This window comes from Myxocyprinus asiaticus, chromosome 1 (assembly GCF_019703515.2).
Source record: "Myxocyprinus asiaticus isolate MX2 ecotype Aquarium Trade chromosome 1, UBuf_Myxa_2, whole genome shotgun sequence".
Taxonomy (NCBI): Eukaryota; Metazoa; Chordata; class Actinopteri; order Cypriniformes; family Catostomidae; genus Myxocyprinus; species Myxocyprinus asiaticus.
The window spans coordinates 7,283,104-7,308,474 of NC_059344.1; the positions used below are offsets into that span (position 1 = coordinate 7,283,104).

The window sequence follows — 25,371 nt, forward strand, 5'->3', positions numbered from 1 at the left end:
TCATTTACTCACCCTCATGCCATCCCAGATGTGTATGACTTTCTTTCTTCTGTAAAACACAAATTACAATTTTTAGAAGAATATTTCAGCTCTGTAGGTCCTCACAATGCAAGTGAATGGTGACCAGAACTCAGAAGGTACAGAAAGGACATAAAGGCAGCATAAAAGTAATCCATATGACTCCAGTGGTTAAATCCATATCTTCAGAAGCAATATGATAGGTGTGTGTGAGAAACAGATCAATATTTAAGTCCTTTTTTACTATATATCTCCACCTATGACCAGCCCCAACCAGTAGGTGGCTGAAAGTGAAAGTGTAGATTTATAGTAAAAAAGGACATAAATATTGATCTGTTTCTCACCCACACCTATCATCTATATCTTCAGAAGACATAGATTTAACCACTGGAGTTGTATGGATTACTTTTATGCTGCCTTTGTGCTTTTTGGATTTTGAGTTTTGGTCACAATTCACTTGCATTGTATGGACCAACAGAGCCGAGATATTCTTCAAAAAAAATCTTCATTTGTGTTCTCCTGAAGAAAGTAAGTCAAACACATCTGGGATGGCATGAGAGTGAGTAAATGAGAGAATTTTCATTTTTGGGTGAACTATCCCTTTAATGTGACAACATCTAACATTTCAAGAGTCTACAGTGGTGGCCAAAAATATTGGCACTCTTGATAAATATGAGCAAAGGTGGCTGTGAAAAAAATCTGCATTGTTTATCCTTTTGATCTTTCATTTAAAAAAAAAAAAACCCACAAAAATCTAACCTTTAATTGAAGTAAAACAATTGAAACAGGGAACATATCTCATTATTAAATAAATATTTTTCTCCAAAATGCATTGGCCATAATTATTGGCACCCTTTTATTCAATATTTTTTGCAACATCCCTTTGCCAAGATAACAGTTCTGAGTCTTCTCTTATAATGCTTAATGAGTTTGAATTGTATTCCTCCATACAAAATCTCTTCAGATCCTTCAAATTCAGAGGTCCATGTTGGTGGACTCTCCTCTTCAGTTCACCTCTCAAATTTTCAATGGGTTTCAGGTCAGGGAACTGGCAGAACTGGCCATGGCAGAACCTTGATTTTGTGGTCAGTGAACCATTTTTGTGTTGATTTTGATGTTTGTTTTGGATCATTGTCCTGCTAGAAGATCCAACCAGGGCCCATTTTAAACTTTCTGGCAGAGGCAGCCAGGTTTTTATTTTTTATCTGTTGGTATTTGATGGAGTCCGTTATGCCATGCATCTGAACAAGATGTCCAGGACCTCTGGCAGAAAAACAGCCCCACAACATTAAAGATCCAGCACCACATTTAACCGTGGGCATTGGGTACTACTTCATCTCTGTGTGCACCAAACCCATCTCTGGTGTTTGCTGCCAAAAAGTTTCATCTGACAATAGAACCTGGTCGCATTTGAACTTCCAGTAATGTCTGGCAAACTGAAGACGTTTGAGTTTGTTGTTGGATGAGAGCAGAGGCTTTTTTCTTGAAACCCTCCCAAACAACTTGTAGTGATGTAGGTGATGTCTGATATATATATATTTTTTTAGACTTTCTGACCCAAAGACCCAATTAATTTTTGCAATTTTCCAGCTGTGATCCTTGGAGATTCTTTGGCCACTTGAACCATCCTCCTCACTGTGCGTGGAGTCAATATAGACACATGTCCTTTTCCAGGCCGATTCTTAAGACCTCCAGTTGATTGGAACTTGTACATTTTGCCCTGATGGTGGAAATGGACATTCTCAAAGCTTTGGCTATTTTCTAATAGCCAATTCCCATGTTGTGAAGCTCAACAACCTTTTGCCACACATCAGAACTATATTGTTTAGTCTAACCCACTGTGACTGATGATTAAGGGAATTTGGCCTTTGTGTTACCACATATTTATACCCCTGTGAAACAGGAAGTCATGGCTGAACAATTTCACGTTCTTAGTCACCCAGGTGCACTAAAAAAATTTAAAATATGAATGGGAATATACTTCAGATATATTTTACTCATAATAATTTTTAGGGGTGCCAATAATTGTGGCCAACATGTTCTGGAGATAAATATTTATTTAATAATGAGATATTTCCCCACTTTCAATTGTTTTACTTCAGTTAAAGGTTAGATTTTTGTGAATTTTTTTAATGAAAGATCAAAAGGATAAACAATGCAGGTTTTTTTTCCACAGCCTTCTTGCTCATATTTACCAATGGTGCCAATATTTTTGGCCACCACTGTATATAACCCACACAATAAAACACAAATACCAACCAACAAAACCCATCTTCAGTCCGACCCGTCGTTAAACTGTTAATGATAGCACAGCTATTAACTCACCCTTTGTGTGTTTGATGATGTTGTCCAGCAGCAGTGGATATTTAGTCAATCTCTGCATCTCAGACACCAAAAGATCCTTCAGCTGTAGTCTGCGACAGTGTGGACTGGCCTCACACTCCTTTGAAGATCACAAAACCAACATACATGAAAATACATTTACTAAGAGTAAATAAAGGGGCATTCCAATAGAACCTCATTACAAGTCCAATGTTTTAAAGGATATGTACAGTGGCACCAAACAGAATTTGAACACTTAATATGTGGGGGTGAGTAAATGGTAAGAGAATTTTCATTTTTTGGGTGAACTATCCCTTTAACATTTGCAACTTCCATTATGAAATGTTTTGTTAGACAAGTGTGCTTGTGCTATCTTTCTTTAAAATAAATGACACTCGTTTCTATATTTTGTTATATTATGTATGAAAGACATTCATACAGGTGTCCAAATACAGTGCTGTGTAAAAGTATTTGCCCCCTTCCTGATTTCTTTAATTTTGTGTATTTTTCATACTAAATTGTTTTAGATCTTCAAACGATATTTAACATAAAACAAAGGCAACCTGGGTAAACGCAAAATACAGTTTTTAAATATATGTTTTGTTTTATTGAAGCAAAGTAGCTAACCAATATTTATATCACCCATGTGAAAAACTGACTGCCCCCTTAAACTTAATAGCTGGTTGTGCCACCTTTAGCAGCAACTACTGCAACCAAACGCTTCTGATAACTGGAGATCAGTCTTTCACAACACTGTGGTGAAATTTTGGCCTACTCTTCTTTACAGAACTGCTCGAGTTCAGCCACACTGGAGGGTTTTTGAGCATAAACTGCCCGTTTAAGGTCCTGCCCCAGCATCTCAATCGGGATCATTCAAGTCAGAACTTTGACTAGGCCACTCCAAAACTTTTAATTTAGCTTCTTTTGAGCCATTCAGAGGTGGACTCACTCCTATGCTTTGGATCATTGCTGCATAATCCAGTTGCGCTTGAGCTTCAACTCATGGACTGATGACCGGACTTTCTCCTTTAGGATTTTCTGGTAGAGAGCAGAATTCATGTTCCTTTTGTGGAATTCTGTGTTTGATTTACCCCAGATGTAACGGGACCCCTGTCTTCCAAACAGTTCCACTTTCAACTCATCAGTCCACAGAACATTCTCCCAAAAGGTTTGAGGATCATCAAGGTGTGTTTTGGAAAGATTTAGACAAGCCTTAATGTTCTTCTGTGTTAGCAGTGGCTTTCGCCTCGCCACTCTTCCATGGATGGCATTTTTGGCCAGTGTCTTTCTGATAGTGGAGTCATGAACAGTGAACTTTATTGATGCGAAAGATGCCTGCAGTTCCTTCAATGTTGTCCTTGGCTTTTTTGTGACTTCCTGGGTGAGTCGTCGCTGTGCTCTTGGAGGAATTTTGGCCACTTCCGGGAAGGTTCACTACTGTGCCATGTTTTCTCCATTTGGAGATAATGGCTCACACTGTGGTTCTTTGGAGTCCCAGAGCCTTTGAAATATCTTTGTAACCCTTCCCAGACTGATTTATTTCAATCACCTTTTTCCTCCTAATTTCTGGAATTTCTTTCCACCTTGGCATAGTGTGCTACTGGGTGAGACCTTTTAGCCAACTTCATGCTGTTGAAAAAGTTATATTTGGGTGTTGATTTGATTGAACAGGGCATGCAGTAATCAGGCCTGGGTGTGTCTAGTCCAGCTGAACGCCATTATGAATGCAGTTTCATAGATTTGGGTATTTAGAAACTAAGGGGCAAATACTTTTTCATTCTGGCCCAGTTGGTATTGGATAACGTTTTTGCTTCAATAAATACCATTCATTTAAAAACTGTATTTTGTGTTTACTCAGATAGCCTTTTTTTATGTTCGATTTTGTTTGAATTTTTGAAAAAATTTAGTACGAGATATTCACACAGAAGAAATCAGGATGGGGGCAAATACTTTCTGTGCTTTGCGTGTGTATTCATATGTTTTACCTGAATAAGGTTGGCGAATCGGGGGTCTTTGCGTTGTTTGTTTTTGATGAGCTCCAGCGCTTGACTCTGCTGACTGCACAGATGAGACACCTGCTCCTGAAACTGCTCACCAGCCTCACCCTCAAACTATCACAAACACAGACAGACACACATACATTGAGATATTGAGTTGAGTTATATATTAACAGCCTTTTATTGTGCTCCTCATTCCAAAAATGGTGAAATGCTCACATCTTCTCTTGTTACTTTAGATATGTATACAGTAGTAACTTAAAGCAGTCAAACATATTTGGAATTATATAAATGTGAAATTAAAGTAAATCTAGAGCGCTTTACGTCAAACATGCTCAGCACGTTAATTTGACAGAACTAACTTAGAGCACAATACGGAACTCTTATATCAAGCACAGAACTGCTCTGAAACCTCTGAAAACACTGTTTCATGAGCTTCATGTGTGCTTGGATTATGTGTAACACACTACAGACAGAACAGAGCTGCACACATTCAGTTAGCGCAAGAAGCAGCGCATGCAGACTATTAATTTATCTAAATAAATCGCAGCAGTTTGCAGTTTGATTATGGCACAAGGTCACAGGCAATTATTTTGATCAATCGTTCAGCCCTTGTCATGGGTTCGATTCCCAGGGAACGCACAATGATAAAATGTTTAATTTGAATGCACTGTAAGTCGCTCTGGATAAAAGTGTCTGGTTCAGCCAATTCAATATCTAGCCGATTAAGCATTTCTGAGTAGAGTTTAACTAGAAAACTCCTATCTGCAATGATTTTATGAATTAAGCCGACTTTTTCTGTGCCAGGACAATACAAATTTAAAATTCCCTGATATTTCTAGGGTTGTCATTACCATGGGAACCCTGAACAAAACAATCTAACTTTGAAATGTTTTACATTTAACTCAGAATTACAGGCAGGCGTTGGCTCTTGATTTAACTTCCTCTGAGCAGCAGCTAGTGAAACTAATGGAGGGACAAACATGAAAAAACTCACTCTGGCCAGCATGATGTCACCGATGCCATGAACGATCGCTGATTCCCTGCGCTTCCTCATGGACTCAGATAAGCTTGCTGAGATACAAAGACAACATCACTTCATTAGCATTTCCATCAACAAGAATCATGACCAAAGTCCAAATTGTGTCTTGCACTGACCGTGAAGTTCGTAGACCTGACGCAGGTTCAGGAAGATGCAAGACAGCTCCTCTGGGCTGAGAACATCCTGCATTTTCTGGAAGAACACCTGATCCAGGACCCTAAGAGTCCGTAAGTGCGACACCTCCGTGGTGAACAGCTCTAGAATAAAAAAAGACAAGAGACAAGAAATTAGGGATGCCAACAGTCTTGGTATGTCAGTACCAAGTCGATATTAAAATAAATTTTTTTTAACAATACAAATCTTTTGAGTTCTGGGTGCAGACTCAATTTTGTTAAACACGCTGACTGACAGCTTCACAATAAAACAGATATGTGCCTGAATGGTCAAACACACTTCCAAATTCATCAAACAAAATTCATTTTGGCGAGGAATTAACAAACACAGTTAGTTATGCCTTATATTGGTTCAGTCAATGTAAACAACATTGGGGGGAAAATGGGATGAATCTTAATATATTATTTGTACATTAGGTGTTGGAATTTAAATGCAGCCTGTGTAAATAGGTCTGTCTGTTCATTTTGTATTACTCAAACAACTATATAATTGAAGTAGTTTTATTGTACATTTACATTTTTCTCTGAATGTTTACTTGAATACTTTAAAACCAAAGTTCAAGCAACGTCACTGAATGTGACAAATCACTGGCCATTCCGGGCCAGTCTGTATTGTGATTGACCAGGAAGACCATATATACATGTGACAGATTCAGAGCACATCTCTACATTACTCATGAAAGGGTACGCCTTCTGATTGTTTTCTATCAAATTGCTGCGCTACCTGATTAGTGACTGTGGAAACACTTGTGGAAAAGGTCTCTTTCTCACATAATAACTTAAACCAACATTTCATGTCCATTTCCTTTTTTATTTTTATTTTTATTAAATAGCTGTTTCACATCAATATTTTGATTATTATATTCTAAATTATCTTTATTTATGGGGGCCTTTTTCTGTAAATTTATCTGCATAAAGAATTAATTCAAATAATTAATTTTAATCGATTGACAGCCCTATTTTTTATTAATCATTTCTTTATTTGCTCTGTCATTTTCTACAGCAAAACTTAGGAGCAGAAAAGTGAAGATTGTATTTTGCGCTTTCATGAAGTCGTTATTCAAAAAAACAAACAAAAAAAAGTGTTATTTGAGTTAATTTAATTTAACTTAAAATCATAAGTTAATTTAAAATCAATTTCTGAGTTGGGACAACTTTTCTAGGTGGTGAACCTCTAATAGTTCATCACCCATGTATTTTCTGTGTTTGGATTTTTAAAGTCAGTTTCTCATATCCTTGCATGTCCACTGGCTTTACCACGCTTATATGATCACGACATTGAACTTGATTAGACTGGACATGATTATGTACAAAAAAGTTCAGTAAGCAATTTTGTCACAATCTCATGTTAACGTATAATGTTGAGCCATATGGAATCCTTTTATGCTGCCTTTATGTGGATTTTGGAGTTTTAAAACTTTGGCACCCATTCACTTGCCTATGGACCTACAGAGCTGAAATATGGACCTACAGAGCTGAAATATTCTTCTAAAAATCTTAATTTGTGGTCTGCAGAAAAAAGAAATTCATACACATCTGGGATGTCATGAGGGTGAGTAATAATGAGAGAATTTTCATTTTTGGGTGAACTATCCATTTAAGTCTTATTTTGAAGCATTCTTGTTGCTAAACAGTGTTTATTGTACTTTTTATTGCTTTACACCATAGACTTTCATTTGTTCATGCATTTCAGGGTGCAACCTTAAAGGTGCTGTAAGAAATTTCGGTAACACTTTACAATAAGGTTCCATTTTGTAGGGCTTTACTGGTTGTTTAGATCAGTGTTACTATCAGAAATAATTAATAATTATTTCTTTAGTTATTAACTAATATTTAAATGAATTAATTGAATCTAACTCATTAAAACCTCATATGGGGCTCCAGTAAATGTAGTGTGCTACGTTTAGGAGCGGGTTTGGTTATTAGCAATAATTAATAATTATCAAAGGATTAAAATCAATAGAACATTGATGAGAATCAATGTTAGCTTTTTTTAATCCTTTAAATCAACAATTATCAAAGATAATCGTTAATGGTTAACATCGATGAAAATTAATATTAACACTAGCTTATTGATCATTCAAATTCAACAATCATCAAAGATAATTATCAAAAATCAACAGAATATTAATAAGGATTAACAATGACTGGGCACCACCCTGGAATCAGGGACTAATAACCAGATAGTATAACAGTCTCAATATTAGATTGTTTTCTTAGGAAAATCGACATCCGAAGAATATCGATTTTCGGAGAAAAAAAAAACAATGAATGAAGGCTTGAATCCGAGCACTGACATCCCGTCAGCATGACACAGGCGTATGCAAAACAAACCAAAACACTTCTCTTTGTAATATAAACAAAGTTTATTTATGCAGTAATATCAATTAATAATTAATACAATGCAGTCAATAAACTTCTGACTTACAACTACAAATTAAACAGTGATATGATTAGATATGGAAATCCAAATAATCCTATGGGTGTGTGTGTGTGTGTAAGGAGGGACGCGCACAAAATGCCGGACGTGACTCTCGTGGAGAGCATGTCACGCGAGACTTCCAGCCAGGGAATATGGCCGCGAATGTTGGCGGAGAGAAACCAGTCAATGGCGTCTACCAGTTACCGCGTGTATCCACTTGTACAATAGCTTAGGCACAAAGCTGAGCTTTAACACGAAGCTATCTACGAGCCAAAAATGTGTGCCAGAATGTTTGTGAGGGGTCGCGCGTGCGCGTGTGTGGTTAGTACGAGAGAGAGAGAGAGAATAAAGTGACGACCCTAAAGCCGATTTCGCGATCGTGGGAGAGAAAGCAGCTGTTAGTTTATCGCTCAGAGACGTGGTGGACGGCTCGTAAAAGTCCCGCGTTCTTTGACTCTTTAATGGATAAACTCAGTTTGCCGGTCTCACCCGCGATGGCGAAAATGCACAACAGTCCAATTTGGTTGGACCACAATACAGCAAAACAAATTTGTGATAATTAATACCCTGAGTATTAATAATGAGCGGACATGGCGGTCTGTAAACTGTACAAGCAAAAACCTTGAAACACAAGAATAACACACTGTAATATTCTATCTCTGCCCAGACGTAAACCTCTTACTTGAATCGCATGAGGATGCAGAATGTGCGTTCATCCGTCCTTTAACTCGGACTCGGTTCCTCGAGGCTTGGGTGATGACGGGAGGCCGTTTCCTCGCTCTGACGGCGGGCACGGCTGCTGATTCTCGGCGGGCTGGAAAACTCAGAAATGTCGACTTGATTGAAGATGGAAGAGAAATCTTTAATCTCTTCACTTCTGCAGGCAAACAGATGAAGATGCGGATTGCTCGGCGGTCTCCTTCGGATCCGTTAAGAGTGTTCGGTTGAACACAGAGTAATCTCAACTCGTCCAGCAAGATGGAGATTGTATGACCACAGTTTCAAGTCGGACGTTACTTCCTTGTGCCACGAAGCTGCACCTGAGAGCAGCGATGAGCTGCGTCTACACACTGCAAGCAAAGTTGCTGGAAGCAAATCCCAGAAGCATTTCAGAGGTATTTCTACTCCTGATGATGTCATAGTTGAGGGACATTCTGTTGAGTGCCTCATCCAATAGGAGTTGAGAGTTCGATCCTTTAGTGAGCAAGGCTTCATGGGATTTGTAGTCTGTTTTGGACTCCCTTTGTTTGATTTTGGCGCGATTTTTATCAGTAAGATTTACGACTTAGTATGTGGGGGCTGAGTTAGGTTTTATGACTGTGTTAGGCCTGCCTTTGTCTTCTATCTGAATACATGAGGCCCAACAATTTGTTAAAGAGCACCTATTATGGTTTTTCAAATATTTCCTTTCATGTAATGTGTTATATAGCTGTTTGTGAATGTAAAAAGTGTGCAAAGTTTCAAAAATCAAAGTGCACGACAAATGGAGTTATTGACTCCCAAAAGAAAGAACCAAAACACCTGAAACGAGTCGTTAGTAATTCCAGACTTACTTCCTGTACTAACCTATGTAATTTGGTAACAAAAAACCCGCCTCTGGTCTTCATTGGCTGCTCACAAACAGCTTTGACCTGCCCTCAAACACTACACTAAGCGGAAGACCAATCACAACAGACTGGGACATCTGACCAATCAGATCAGAGAAGGCTCTCTGAAAGGAGGAGTTTAGAATGAATCCTTTAGAACAGATCATTGAACGAGTCGTTTGTGATACTGGGGAAAAAAAGGGTAATGCTCCAATTTAAATTATGAGCAAATTAAAGTGTTTTTTGACCTTGGATGCATGTAAACCTATTGTATGAGACCTTTAAATCAAAATGAGTCACGTTTAAAAACCATAATAGGTGCTCTTTAACCTCAGTTAACATGAACTAACAATGAACAATACTTTTAAAGCATTTATTAATCTTAAAAGTTAATTAAAATATTTACTAATAAATTCTTCAAATCACAAGTTGCTTTAGTTAACATTAGTTAATACAATATGAACTAACAAGAACTAACATTGAACAATTATATTTTTATTAACTAACATTAACTAAGATTAATAAATGCTGTTAAATATATATTGTTAATAGTTTGTTTGTGATACCTAATGCATCAACTGGAAAGGTGTTATATTTCAGGACACCTAATTCAGTGACAGAAGGGTTAATTCAGGCATCATTGAAGGAAACATCAAGGACATTTGTCAAGTATGAACCAAGCTTAAGCAGTTGTCATTTTGTTTTGTGAGAATGCTACTTTGCTACTGTTGCTTTTCACAGCTTTGACAACTTTGAAACGATGTTTCCTGCTCCATCTCTGATTACAACAGTCTTCAGAAGGTCCTGAATGACTAACAGTGCTTACAGCAGGGGTTTTAAAACTGGGGTCCAGAGACCCACAAGGGGCTGCTCAGGGACCCACAGAAAAAAGACACAAAAATATTTTTACAGAAATAATAATAAATAATAATAATAATAAATAATAATAATAACAAAAATAATAATAAAATGAAATGAAAACTATACCAACAACAGTTTTGTGAATTTGTTTTAATAAAATTGGGTAGTTAAAAATATATTGCTTGAAAATTGAACACTTGAAAATACATAGCAGCCTTTATTTTTATGGAAGGGGTTCCCTGCAAGGGGTTTATCATATTTGGGGGTCCACTGGATTAAATCATTTGAAAACTTCTAGCTTACCACGTTCTTTAAGCAGATAGAGTCTATGTATTTCAAAAGGGACTAGGCTCAACTTTATCAATATTTAAACCTCTCATGTTGTGTATTAGTGCACGTTGAATAAAAACCTCAGACAGAACTGTAGGTGATTAAATGTTTTGTATGTGCATGTTCATGCATATACCGTAGATGACAGCTTGTCTGTCGATCTCTCGTGAGCTCAGTAGCGTCAATATGTGCGGTTCCACCGTCTCCTGCCAGTTGTGGGAGTCGATCACGTCCTCCTCCAGAGCAGGAGCATCTGGCAACAGAGGCACCGGAGAGGCCACAATTCTACACATACAAAAAGAGGGAAAGATGTACTTTTCAGAATGAGATGAGTTATTTTTGTGAGAAATAAGTAATTGCTTTTAAGATGTCTGAGAATCATGTATATTCTTGGCGCAAAGTCTAAACTCTATACTCATAATACATAATATTATACTCATAACTCATAATAAGTCTATATAGTTATCTTGAAACATCAGTAAAATCTACCATGATGCTGTATAATCTTAACACAGACAACCTATTATTTCCAAGGTATTTTAGCCAGGTGTTTTGGGCTATATATTGCATTATTTATAACTACCTTTGTTTTTTTTATGTGATATATCAAATTAAATAACTTTTATTGTCACACAACCATATACACAAGTGCAACAGTGGGTGAAAGTCTTGGGTGCAGTTCCGAGCAACATACAGGTGCATCTCAATAAATTAGAATGTCGTGGAAAAGTTCATTTATTTCAGTAATTCAACTCAAATTGTGAAACTCGTGTATTAAATAAATTCAATGCACACAGACTGAAGTAGTTTAAGTCTTTGGTTCTTTTAATTGTGATGATTTTGGCTCACATTTAACAAAAACCCACCAATTCACTATCTCAAAAAATTAGAATACATCATAAGACCAATAAAAAAAAACATTTATAGTGAATTGCTGGCCTTCTGGAAAGTATGTTAATTTACTGTATATGTACTCAATACTTGGTAGGGGCTCCTTTTGCTTTAATTACTGCCTCAATTCGGCGTGGCATGGAGGTGATCAGTTTGTGGCACTGCTGAGGTGGTATGGAAGCCCAGGTTTCTTTGACAGTGGCCTTCAGCTCATCTGCATTTTTTGGTCTCTTGTTTCTCATTTTCCTCTTGACAATACCCCATAGATTCTATATGGGGTTCAGTTCTGGTGAGTTTGCTGGTCAGTCAAGAACACCAACACCATGGTCATTTAACCAACTTTTGGTGCTTTTGGCAGTGTGGGCAGGTGCCAAATCCTGCTGGAAAATGAAATCAGCATCTTTAAAAAGCTGGTCAGCAGAAGGAAGCATGAAGTGCTCCAAAAGTTCTTGGTAAACGGGTGCAGTGACTTTGGTTTTCAAAAAACACAATGGACCAACACCAGCAGATGACATTGCACCCCAAATCATCACAGACTGTGGAAACTTAACACTGGACTTCAAGCAACTTGGGCTATGAGCTTCTCCACCCTTCCTCCAGACTCTAGGACCTTGGTTTCCAAATGAAATACAAAACTTGCTCTCATCTGAAAAGAGGACTTTGGACCACTGGGCAACAGTCCAGTTCTTCTTCTCCTTAGCCCAGGTAAGACGCCTCTGACGTTGTCTGTGGTTCAGGAGTGGCTTAACAAGAGGAATACGACAACTGTAGCCAAATTCCTTAACACGTCTGTGTGTGGTGGCTCTTGATGCCTTGACCCCAGCCTCAGTCCATTCCTTCTGAAGTTCACCCAAATTCTTGAATCGATTTTGCTTGACAATCATAAGGCTGCGGTTCTCTCGGTTGGTTGTGCATCTTTTTCTTCCACACTTTTTCCTTCCACTCAACTTTCTGTTAACATGCTTGGATACAGCACTCTGTGAACAGCCAGCTTCTTTGGCAATGAATGTTTGTGGCTTACCCTCCTTGTGAAGGGTGTCAATGATTGTCTTCTGGACAACTGTCAGATCAGCAGTCTTCCCCATGATTGTGTAGCCTAGTGAACCAAACTGAGAGACCATTTTGAAGGCTCAGGAAACCTTTGCAGGTGTTTTGAGTTGATTAGCTGATTGGCATGTCACCATATTCTAATTTTTTGAGATAGTGAATTGGTGGGTTTTTGTTAAATGCGAGCCAAAATCATCACAATTAAAAGAACCAAAGACTTAAACTACTTCAGTCTGTGTGCATTGAATTTATTTAATACACGAGTTTCACAATTTGAGTTGAATTACTGAAATAAATGAACTTTTCCATGACATTCTAATTTATTGAGATGCACCTGTAGCAGTCATGACAGTGATGAGACATATAACAATTTACAATAAACATCAGATTTACACAACACAATTTACATATCTAATATACACATAATTACACAATAATTCAACAATAATAATATACAATACGCACAATACAGAATACACACACATAATATAGAATACACATACAATAAAAATAGTATATAAAGTATATATAAAATATACAGTAGGTTGTATTGTACTGTATTGACATTCAGGCCGTCGGTTGATAGTCAGTTGCCAGTGTGTTGTTAAGAGAGAATATAAATTATGACAGTGAGATAATAAGATTAATAAAGTGCAGTGCTGATGTATATTGATCGTGAGAGATCAAGAGTTCAAAAGTCTGATTGCTTGGGGGAAGAAGCTGTCATGGAGTCGGCTGGTGCGGGTCCTGATGCTCCGATACCGCCTTCCTGATGGTAGCGGTGAGAGCAGCCTATGGCTTTTTCACACACCACCTGGTATATATGTCCTGGAGGGAGGGAAGCTCACCTCCGATGATGTGTCTGGCAGTTCGCACCACCCTTTGCAGGGCTTTGAGGTTGTGGGCAGTGCTATTGCCGTACAAGGCAGTGATGCAGCCAGTCAGGATGCTCTCTACAGTGCTGGTGTAGAACCGTGTGAGGATGTGGTGGTTCATTCCAAACTTCCTCAGCCGTCTCAGGAAGAGGAGGCACTGATGAGCCTTCTTCACAACGGCCTCAGTATGGACGGACCATGTGAGTTCCACTGTGATGTGGACACCGAGGAACTTGAAGCTGCTGACTCTCTCCACTGGTGCTCCATTGATGGTGATGGGGCTGTGTACTCTACTGTGTCTTTTCTCCTGAAGTCCACCACAAGCTCCTTGGTCTTGACGTTGAGGGAAAGGCTGTGCTCCTGACACCAGTGTGTGTGTACACAGTCATGTGTGTACAAGAAATACAAGAGTGAGCTGAGAACACAGCCCTGCGGGGCTCCAGTGTTGAGGGTCAGTGATGAGGAGATGTTGCTGCCCATTCTAACCACCTGGCATCTGCTTGACAGGAAGTCCAGGATCCAGCTGCACAGCTAGCTGTTTAATCCCAGAGCTTCACATAAAGCTTGGAGGGCAGTATGGTGTTGAATGCTGAGCTGTAGTCTACAAACAGCATTCTCACATAAGTGTTCCTTTTTTCCAGGTGGGAGAGAGCAGTGTGTAGTGTAGATGCAATGGCATCATCAGTGGAACGGTTGTTGCGGTAAGCAAACTGCAATGGGTCCAGTGAGGCAGGCAACACTATAATAGGTGTGGGTGAGAAACAATATTGTGTCCTTTTTAACTCTAAATCTCCACTTTAACTTTCACTTTCAGATGTGCAAGTGAAAATAAACAGGCATCACATGTGACTTTAAAGGACTTAAATACTGACCTGTTTCTCACCCACATCTATCATATAGCTTCTGAAGATATGGATTTAACCACTGGAGTCATATGGATTACTTCTATGTTTCCTTTGTGATTTTTGGAGCTACAAAGGTCTGATCACCATTCAATTGCATTGCATGGACCTACAGAGATGAGATATTCTACTAAAAGTTTTCTTTCTTCTGCTGAGCACAAAGTCATACACTACTGGGATGGCATGGGGGTGAGTAAATGATGAGAGAATTGTAATTTTTGGGGTGAACTATCCCTATAATGCGCATTGTGGATGTAGCCTTCTGTGACATGCTGAAGACCTTTTAGACAAATATATAATTACTAATCCAGTTACAAGGAAAAATATTGAGGTAAAAAAAAAAAAAATTCAGTTGTTTCCAAGTCTTCACTGAATTATGGTTAGATGAGATGTATTAATACAAATTTACAGATACAGACAGAACTGCTCTTTAATTCCGTTCTAACCGGTGAAAGGAGACAGTGGAACAGTTTCTGCTCAGAACAAACCAAAATGAAATTTTTTTTGTTTTTAGTCCCTGGTTTACAGATGCCCCAGCCAAGCACAAGCAGAGAATCGCCTTCGGCAAGACAACAGCACCGTTTCTGTAAAAAAGGATTATATACAGGCATGTGATCAGCAAAGGACAAAAGGGCAGGAAAATGTACAGAGCAAAGACTGTGGCACAGCGCACTGTTAAAAATAATTAACAGGTAAGCCAATCTAAAAGATACGCTGAAAAGTTGCACGTATTTTGCGAAGTGCATTATGTTGGGCCTCATGTATTCAGATAGAAGACAAAGGCAGGCCTTACACAGTCGTAAAACCTAACTCAGCCCCCACACACCAAGTCGTAAATCTTACTGATAAAAATCGTGCCAAAATCAAACAAAGGGAGTCCAAAACAGGCTACAAATCCCATGAAGCCTTGCTCACTAAAGGATCGAACTCTCAACTCCTATTGGATGAGGCACACAACAGAACGTCCCTCAAACCATGACATCATCAATAGTAGAAATACCTCTGAAATGCTTCTGGGATTTGCTTCCAGCAACTTTGCTTGCAATGTGTAGACGCAGCTCATCGCTGCTCTCAGGTGCAGCTTCGTGGCACAAGGAAGTAACGTCCAACTTGAAACTGTGGCCATACAATCTCCATCTTGCTGGACGAGTTGAGATTACTCTTTGTTCAACCAAACACTCTAACGGATCTGAAGGAAACCGCTGAGCAATCCGCATCTTCATCCATTTGCCTGCAGAAGTGAAGAGATTAAAGATTTCTCTTCCATCTTCAATCAAGTCGACATTTCTGAGTTCTCCGCCAGCCCGCCGAGAATCAGCAGCCGTGCCCACCGACAGAGCGAGGAAACGGCCTCCCGTCATCACCCGAGCCTCGAGGAACCGAGTCTGAGTTAAAGGACGGATGAACACACATTCTAGCTGCATCCTCATGTGATTCAAGTAAGAGGTTTACGTCTGGGCAGAGATAGAATATTATAGTGTGTCATTCTTGTGTTTCAAGGTTTTTGCTTGTACAGTTTATGGACAGCCATGTCCGCTCATTATTAATACTTAGGGTATTAATTATCACGAATTTGTTTGCTGTATTGTGGTCCAAACAAATTGGACTGTTGTGCATTTTCGCCATCGCGGATGAGACCGGCAAACTGAGTTTATCCATTAAAGAATCAAAGAACGCGGGACGGTTTATGAGCCGTCCACCGCGTCTCTGAGCGATAAACTAACAGCTGCTTTCTCTCCCACGATCGTGAAATCGGCTTTAGGGTCGTCACTTAATTCTCTCTCTCTCTCTCTCTCTCTCGTACTAACCACACACACACACACACACACACACGTGACCCCTCACAAACATTCTGGCACACATTTTTGGCTCGTAGATAGCTTCGTGCTAAAGTTCAGCTTTGTGCCTAAGCTGTCGTACAAGTGGATACACGCGGTAACTGGTAGACGCCATTGACTGGTTTCTCTCCGCCCACATTCGCGGTCATATTCCCTGGCCGGAAGTCTCTCGTGACATTCTCCACGAGAGTCACGTCCGCCATTCTGTGCGCGTCCCTCCTTACACACACACACACACACCCTCATGTGTTGTAGGATTATTTTAATTTCCATATCTAATCATATCACTGTTTAGTTTGTAGTTGTAATTCGGAAGTTTTATTGTCTGCATTTTATTAATTATTAATTGATATTACTGCATAAATAAACTTTGTTTATATTACAAAGAGAAGTGTTTTGGTTTGTTTTGCATATGCCTGTGTCATGCTGACGGGATGTCAGTGCTCGGATTCAAGCCTTCATTCATTGTTTTTTTTCCCCGAAAATCGATATTCTTCGGATGTCGATTTTCCTAAGAAAACAATCTAATATTGAGACTGTTATACTATCTGGTTATTAGTCCCTGATTTCAGGGTGGTGCCCCGTCAATGTTAATCCTTATTAATATTCTGTTGATTTTTGATAATTGATAATTATCTTTGATGATTGTTGAATTTGAATGATCAATAAGCTAGTGTTAATTTTAATTAATGTTTCATCGATGTTAACAATTAACGATTATCTTTGATAATTGTTGATTTAAAGGATTAGAAAAGCTAACATTGATTCTCATCAATGTTCTATTGATTTTAATAATTAATAATTGTCTTTGATAATTATTAATTATTACTAATAACCAAACCCGCTCCTAAACGTAGCGCACTACATTTACTGGAGCCCCATATGAGGTTTTAATGAGTTAGATTCAATTAATTAATTTAAATATTAATTAATAACTAAAGAAATAATTATTAATTATTTCTGATAGTAACACTGATCTAAACAACCAGTAAAGCCCTACAATTACTACTACAAAAAATGACAGCTGTTTGATTAAGAAAGCTATAACAGTTACGATGTAAAAAAAGAAACAGGCCTATGAGAAACGTTAATCTGATATATTGTCCTAAAATATTTAACCAATTTAACAGCCGGCTCTTCTCTGAAAAGTTGCTTACTTGAACTGACAGAGTTAAAAACAAAAACAAAAAAAAAACAGGAAACCTGGTCCAGTGAAAGACAGGACCTGACTCACCTGAGGCGATTAAACCCTGCACCTGAAAAAGTCAGCGCGGGTGGAACAGAAGTTGCAGGCACACACAGGTTTAAAAATTATTTGAGTGTGAAAACACTCATACAGATACAGTAGCAACTTGCAAGCCAACGTTTCAGAAATCCGCTTCCCGTGCCACCACTGAAGTGATTCCAATTGATAATTTTCTATTACTAGAGGACACCCACTTCTCCCCCAACATCTTTTTTATGTAAATCTTTTTTTTTTTTTTTTTTTTTTTTTACAGATTTACAGAACTCACGTGAGGTCACATTTTAAGGTTGGAAAAAACTGAATTCCGGATTAATCTGGAAAAATCACATCCCTGAAATATGTCTGAGTGGAATTTGAGACATTTATACATGGTTTTCTGCTGACAGCCTGGCTATTAGATGATCTTATTTGAGAAATGAACTCTGACTAAACATTAGCGATCGGATCATGTCTCTCCTGCACCACATAATGTTGCGTCATACCGCATAAAGTCGCAGGATCTGTTTCCCTTTGACGCTCATTCTCAGAGGCTGCGCCTATATGTCTGAGTGTGTAATGCAGTAAGTCACCTGCGTCGGGAACCAGGAGTGTATGGAGGTGTTGAGTTCTCCAACGATCTGAAACGGGAAAAATAGACATTTCAATTTCACTCTAAACAAAATGAATACAAAAACTAAAAGCTAGGGCTGTTCGGGACTTTAGCTGATGATTGTTAAAAAAATAATCTTAATTAACAGAACAATTGGTCACAGGATATGCATTTGAGTGACCAAGTGTAAATGGCAATGTGTCTTGCCTGACAACTTGTGACTGGATCATGATCGGTTCATTACACTTTATACTGTATATTAATATTTAAATTGGAATAATAATAATAATAAAAAAAGAGCAGTATGATTTCCTTTCAGGCTTTGAAAATGTAGCAATGTCTGCATTGGGGTAGAATGACATAAATATTAATATTTATTAAATATGTATTAAATATTAAAATATTTTCAGTTTTGGTCAACTTTAGCCTTTATATTTTCACTGTTGTTTTTGGAACCCAGTCAACCTGAAAATTATACTATAGTAGTTAGTATACTATCATTATAATTGTTCTTATTTCTATTATTGGTGACACTTTACATTGAGGTTCTATTTGTTAACATTAGTAAATGCATTAGGTATCATGAACTAACAAATGGACAACATATTTTTTACAGCATTTTTTAATTTTCATTAATGTTAGTTTAAAAAATAAAATTATTCTTTGTTTGTTCATGTTAATCCATGGTTCATTAATGTCAACATGTACAACTTTTGATTTTAAAAATATATTAGTTTATGAAGAAATTATCATTAACCAACAGTATTAAATGCAGTATAAGTACTTTTCATTGTTAGTTTATGTTATCTAATGTGGTTAAATATTGTAAACAAATGGAACCTTATTGTAAAGTGTTACCCTACTATTACTAGTAAAAGAATAGATTAGATAAATAGATAAATTTACTTTCATACATTATTTAATCTAAATTGCACCAAGTCTTCATTCTTCAATAAGAAAAGTTTCTGTGTATATTATAAAATATTGTAACATTCTTGTACATTATTAAATTCACAATGCACGGTAATCCTTGTTTATAATTTTGAATTTGAGTGTGCACAAACTATCGCAGATGGTATGCATGCTCATAATGAGCAAAAACCTTTAATATTCATGCATTTAGTCTGTTCTCTGAGTGGGATGGGGCTGATTAGATCAAATAATTGCAACAGTCCTGTTCAAAGCATTCAATAACTAAGATCGTGTTGTGTGTTTTTTATACCGTGCTGAGCTGCTGGATGCTGAAGACGAGGTGTGATGTAGCGGTCTCAGCCCCGGCCCCTCGCCATCCTCACAGTCCTCCATATCCACATCGCTACGGGAACGGTGGACAGACTCCACCCCTGTTCCACTTCCTCGTCGTCGCCCCTCCCCCTGAGCTTTTAACGACTCACTACGAGCCAGACGCACTGATATGGTAGGACTGAGGGAGAGTGCATTCATAAGTGGGCAGTTGACATGAAATATTTTTGGGAAGTTGACATGTCTTGTGGTGTGACATGCAATACTTCAGTATACAATATGTAAAATTAAAATTTTGCTAATTGTTTTACAATGAGTATGCATGCACATTTAATAATTTCATCTAAAATGAGACTACATGAAATATTTGTACTTTTAAAAATTCATGTCCCAGTGCAGAGCAGTTCATTTAAAATTAACTAGAAGGGAAAAAGGTAAAAGGCCATCACTTATTTACAAGACTTCGACAATGTAACTGTAAATATCCCCATTGTAGGGACAAAAACACCAAAAAAACACACCTGTCCATACTGTCCTCTCCTAAGCTGCTGGAAGACAATCTTTGTCCCTCTGTCTCTCCCTCCTCAACAGAGTCTGAATGATTCTCAAACTGCTGAATGATGTTTCGCACACTGCTAGGATGCACTACAGAGAGAATGAAAGCAAATTATATAATATTTTAGTGACAAAACCCCCCAGAAATCTAAAAATGACACAAACTGTTTTAAAGAACCCATGAAATGGCACAGTTTTCTTATTTGTGTTTATATATGTCCTATTGAAACTGGGAGCTGGGGAGGGACATATTGAAGTCCATCGTCTTAACCTTGTGCGACCCCGCGTCCACATGCATGGGCGTTGTATTTTGGCTTCACTATACACCGACTGAATACAGTTCACAACACTCTGCACTGTCATTTAAGGGTTAAACTTCTGACTTCTGATTTTGTTTTCACTCTACAATATGGTTCTATTCATTAACATTAGTAAATTAATACTGTATATTTACTGTGCATTTTTACATTGAGAATCAATGGGTTCATCCAAAAGCTGGAAGATGTTGCTTTCAGTGGCTTTATATGGAGTTAGGATGAAAATTAGGTGCATTTCAAACTGTTCTGAGACCAGTGCAGACAGACAGCACATTGGAGGTTAAGTCACTCACTAAATAGGGAGCAAGGGGACATCCTATATCTTTCTATGTGCCAAGTGCATTCACTCTTAAAATCTGACCAAAAGTTCAGTTTCAGGCTGCAGATGATGTTTGGACCACTCAACATGTTTGGCAGACATGGGACAATTGTAATCAGTACTTAGATTCAGAAATTATAATGCTGAATTTTATTTTAATATGGTTGGCAGTGATTGGATGATACTGGCCATTACTTTGAATAAGAATAATTTATTCAGCTTTACAAAAAATCAGCTGTAACGTCTCAAAAACATGAATAACCAACACTCCTGGAAACAAACAATTTAATGTAAAAAAAAAAATCTGACTTTCTATAGCTTGGTATTATTTAAAAGTTCACAACTTTGTCACGTTGTCCACAAATGAGGACACCAATTTTCAGGAAAACAATTTGCTCTAGAAATTGTAGGTGCTACAAGTTACAAATCAAAAAGGGAAATGGAAAATGCACACAGTAGTCATGCTCGGGTCTCAGGAGGTTAAAGAGCCAATAGACTTTAGTAACAGTCTGGCTAAACCACACCTGACACCTTGTACCATCAACGAAAGCAATGAACACAATTGCAAAACACATTTGAGCCTCTGCTTTCACAACCAATTGATGGTTAGGACAGGAAACAACACAGTACAAGCATTGATGAAACCAAAGATGCTCTGACAAACCATGATTTCCCACTTGTTACTGCCAGTCAAAGGCTGTGGTATTTATAATTTAAGACAAGTGGACATTCATTCTAGTGCACGTAAGACGGTATCAATATTGTCAAAACATTTTTTTAATAAAAAATAAACACACTGACTACAAGATATGAAAAAATGTAAAAATAAATACATCGGGCCCATCAGTGTGTGTGTGTGTGTGTGTTTACTGGACTGAGATGTACTCCTGGGCTTCCCAATGTACTTCAGTATGGGATTTCTTTTCTTATCTTCTCCATCCTTCTCTCTTTTTGTGCTGCTCAACTGTGGGAAAGTCAAATAAAAAATGCATTACTGTCATTACTTCAAACTGGAAGAAGTTCCAGAATCTAACATGAAGGAACCGTATGCAAATGTATACGGAGCGCATCATCTGGAAAGAATCATCTTCTATGTGAAGCGTCACATTTGTGCATTTGATAAACAACTTCAGCAGACACATTCTAAATTAAAGCTGCAAGCAGCGATGAACAGGCCCTCGCACCCTGGTGCACATTGGGGCTGCTGTGCCAACTCCCTGTGGTGACCATGATTTTTATGGCATATATTTGTTCATAACTCAACATTTAAAACACTTGCACCTAATTGGTGATTTCACAATGTATTACTGAAGCTAGAGAAAATAAATGACATCAAATGAAATATCAATCATTTTATAACTATACATCAAAACATGTCACTTCCTGTTGCCAGTAGGAGGCGCTATGATTATAACTTAATATTGGCATGTAGGTGTATTCAGGCAGGGACTGTTATCAAACATGTGAAGTTTGGGGCAGATTGGACATTGTATGTTTGAGTTACAACAACTTCCTGTTTCATGGTGAAACATCAAATTATGCCAGGCCGCCACGGACACACCGTTCAAAGAAAACTCAAAAGCTTCACAATTTAGTGTCACAAAGGCCTTTATATTAGACTGACCGAATATGATGTCGATCTGATTTAATCTCTAGGAGGAGTTCGTTAAAGTACGAGGCCTGGAAATGGCAAAAACTGAGCAAAAATTTGAGAAAAATCACAATGGCTGACTTCCTGTTGGGTTTAGGATATGGCTCTAAGATTCTTTTTTTGTACGTGTTGACATGTTACATATGCCTACCAATTTTCTTACGTGTAAGTGAAACGTGGCACGAGGGCTGCATGGTTGAAATTTTGTAGGTGCCGCTATCGAGCCATTTTGCCACAATTAATTCTAAAACCTTTATCAGATACTCAAAAGCTTCACAATTTAACATCACCAAGGCCTTTAGATTAAGACTGACTAAATATAATGTTGATCTGATTAAATCTCTGGGAGGAGTTTGTTAAAGTACAAGACCTGGAATTGGCTGTTGCCAGTAGGTGGCGCTATGACTATAACTGAATATTGGGATGTAGATGTATTCAGGCCGAGACTATTATCAAACATGTGAAGTTTGGGGCAGATTGGACATTGTATGTATGAGTTATAACAACTTCCTCTTTCATGGCAAAACATCAGAATTTGTCAGACTGTCACGGCCACGCCGTGCAGTGAAAACTCAAAAGTGTCGCAATTTAACATCGCCAAGGCCTTTAGATTAGAATAACCAAATATGAAGTAGATCTGATGAAATCTCTAGGAGGAGTTTGTTAAAGTACGAGGCCTAGAAATGGCAAAAACTCAGCAAAAATTGAAGAGAAAAATCTAAATGGCTGACTTCCTGTTGAGTTTAGGGCATGGGTCCAAGAGACTTAGAGGTATTGAAATGTTTCCGATTTTCGTACGTGTAGGTGAAACGTAGCGTAAACCGCACATCGTTGAAAGTTTCTAGGTGGCGCTATCGAGCCATTTTGCCACACCTAATTCAGAAACCAATCAGATTTAAATTTTCGCCACTTCTGATGCATGTGCAAAGTTTCATGAGTTTGAGTATGTTTAGGCCCTCAAAAATGCGATTCATTTGGGAAAAAATAAGAAACGCCTAGAACAACAATAGGGTCCTTGCATCATCGGTGCTCGGGCCCTAATAAAACTAGAAATACCTCAAGTAAACATGTTGAATACCAATATATATATATATATATATATATATATATATCATACACACACACACACACACACACACACACACACACACACACACACACACACACACACACACACACTGATCAGCCACAACAATAAAACCACCTGCCTAATATTGTGTAGGTCAGTGTTTCCCAACCACTGTGCCATGAAAGATTGTCAGGTGTGCCATGGAAAATTATCAAATTCCACAAAATAAATAAATGCATAAAAAAAAAAAAAAAGTTAGGGATCCAAACTCCTCACCTTTTGGAGAAATTCGCCATTTTGAAACCATAATCGGTCACTTTTGTGATTGTGAAGAGCAATGAATAATGTGCAAAAGTGACTGATATTTATACACGTTAAGGGTCTTTCACATGACTCGCGTCAACGCTGCAGAATACACTGAAGTCTATGAAGTGACGGCACTTTACACCAAAGTGTTTTTCACACACACGTTTTTGCTTCACCAATAATGTCTTTGAGAGTACTAAGCAATAAGAAATATTTCAAAACTGTCCAAATTTGTGAAGAGACGTATGTTGCATAATTTCTTTTAATTAAATATTACCTTATCATTTACGAATATCAGAGACCCCAGTTACTGAACTAATTTAAATTCACAGAGAAAACGCTTAGACCTAAACATAAACGAGTACTTTTATTACTTTCTGCTATCAAAGCAACTGTAAGCTTTTTTTCTCTTCCAAATACATGTTTTCAATATTTATTGTGCACACCTCCCACTTTTTTACGTGGCAAACTCGTAAAATCGCCCCTCTGTGACGCTTTCTGCAACTCTTGTCATGTGGAGGGCAATGCGGTGCTTGACACTGGTGTTGAACGGAGCGTTGGCACCTCGACTAAACTCACATGAAATGTGCTTTACAATAACGAAAGAACATTATTGAAACTCAAATTTATTATTATTTGTCTATTATTGTGGTCTTTTCTGATAAAAGCCACGCTCAGCAGTTTAAATAGGCTACTGCAGGAAAATGATACCGTAGATCTGCTTTGTGTTTATAATTCTTACACTGAAGTCAGTAGATTTGTAGTCATGCAAGTTTTTTTTTTTAGTTTTTTTTTTCAATTTGGAACTCCCAATTCCCAATGTGCTTTTAAGTCCTCGTGGTCGCGCAGTGATTCACCTCAATCCTGGTGGCGGAGGACGAATCCCAGTTGCCTCCGCGTCTGAGACGGTCAACCCGCGCATCTTATCACGTGGCTTGTTGAGCGCGTTGCCATGGAGACATGGCACGTGTGGAGGCTTAACGCCACCCACTGCGGCATTCACGCTCAACTCACCATGCGCCCCACTGAGAACGAACCACATTATAGCGACCACGAGGAGGTTACCCCATGTGACTCTACCCTCCCTAGCAACCGGGCCAATTTGATTGCTTAGGAGACCTGGCTGGAGTCACAGCCATGCGAGTTTTAATAAAGAAGGATGTTGAAACTCACTATTATTGTTGTCTTTTTGGATGAAAAATAATGCTCAGACTGAAGGAAGACTATAGATCTGCTTTGTTCTTTTAATGCTTAAATACCATAAAGTCTCTTGGTAGATTTCAGTCATGATTGACTCAAAATGATTCACTGACTCACTCATAGCACATAAGATGCTCATTTGTCGCCAACTAGTGACATTTCCAGAAGGGGTCACTGAACTAATCAGTTAATAAAATTGAACAAATTTGCGAAACAGAAGCAAGCCTCACCAAAATACTCTTTATTTTGCAGCTAATTCTAGAATAAACTTGATTCACTAAAATAGCTGGATTTGGTGCTTTTAGCTTATTCTTTAAAAGAAATATCCCCAGAAATATGTTCGTGGACCAGTGATTGTCTTACCTTTTTCACCCCTCATGAGTCTGCATCCCTGTAATTTGTTGTGGCATTGCAAGAACATATCTACAAATGAGAAAAGATGCAAATTTGTTGTTTTTCATTACCCATTTAGCGCTCTTGCCACCTGTGACCTCACACAGCACAGCCAACCTATGTGACTTGTTTTTTGTTTTTGTTTTTTGGCATAGCCGAATTTCAAACATTACAAGTAAA

At 38.2% G+C, this 25,371-nt stretch overlaps 1 protein-coding gene across 5 annotated transcripts in view; it reads right to left on the reverse strand.

Moving 5' to 3' along the window:
* Window positions 1-25,371, reverse strand: part of LOC127448734 (rho guanine nucleotide exchange factor 11-like) — a 137,411-nt gene that overhangs the window by 36,655 nt on the left and 75,385 nt on the right. For all 5 annotated transcript variants that reach the window (XR_007898581.1, XM_051711528.1, XM_051711520.1 and 2 more), the window contains 9 exons: window positions 21,443-21,536; window positions 19,903-20,026; window positions 19,362-19,562; window positions 18,120-18,167; window positions 10,888-11,036; window positions 5,496-5,636; window positions 5,335-5,411; window positions 4,326-4,451; window positions 2,344-2,461 (listed from right to left, as the gene is read on the reverse strand). Coding sequence is in view for 4 of the 5 variants with exons in the window: in XM_051711528.1 (XP_051567488.1) it covers window positions 2,344-2,461; window positions 4,326-4,451; window positions 5,335-5,411; window positions 5,496-5,636; window positions 10,888-11,036; window positions 18,120-18,167; window positions 19,362-19,562; window positions 19,903-20,026; window positions 21,443-21,536 (1,078 nt within the window). In the remaining variant the exon portion in view is untranslated. The remainder of the gene's footprint in view (window positions 1-2,343; window positions 2,462-4,325; window positions 4,452-5,334; window positions 5,412-5,495; window positions 5,637-10,887; window positions 11,037-18,119; window positions 18,168-19,361; window positions 19,563-19,902; window positions 20,027-21,442; window positions 21,537-25,371) is intronic.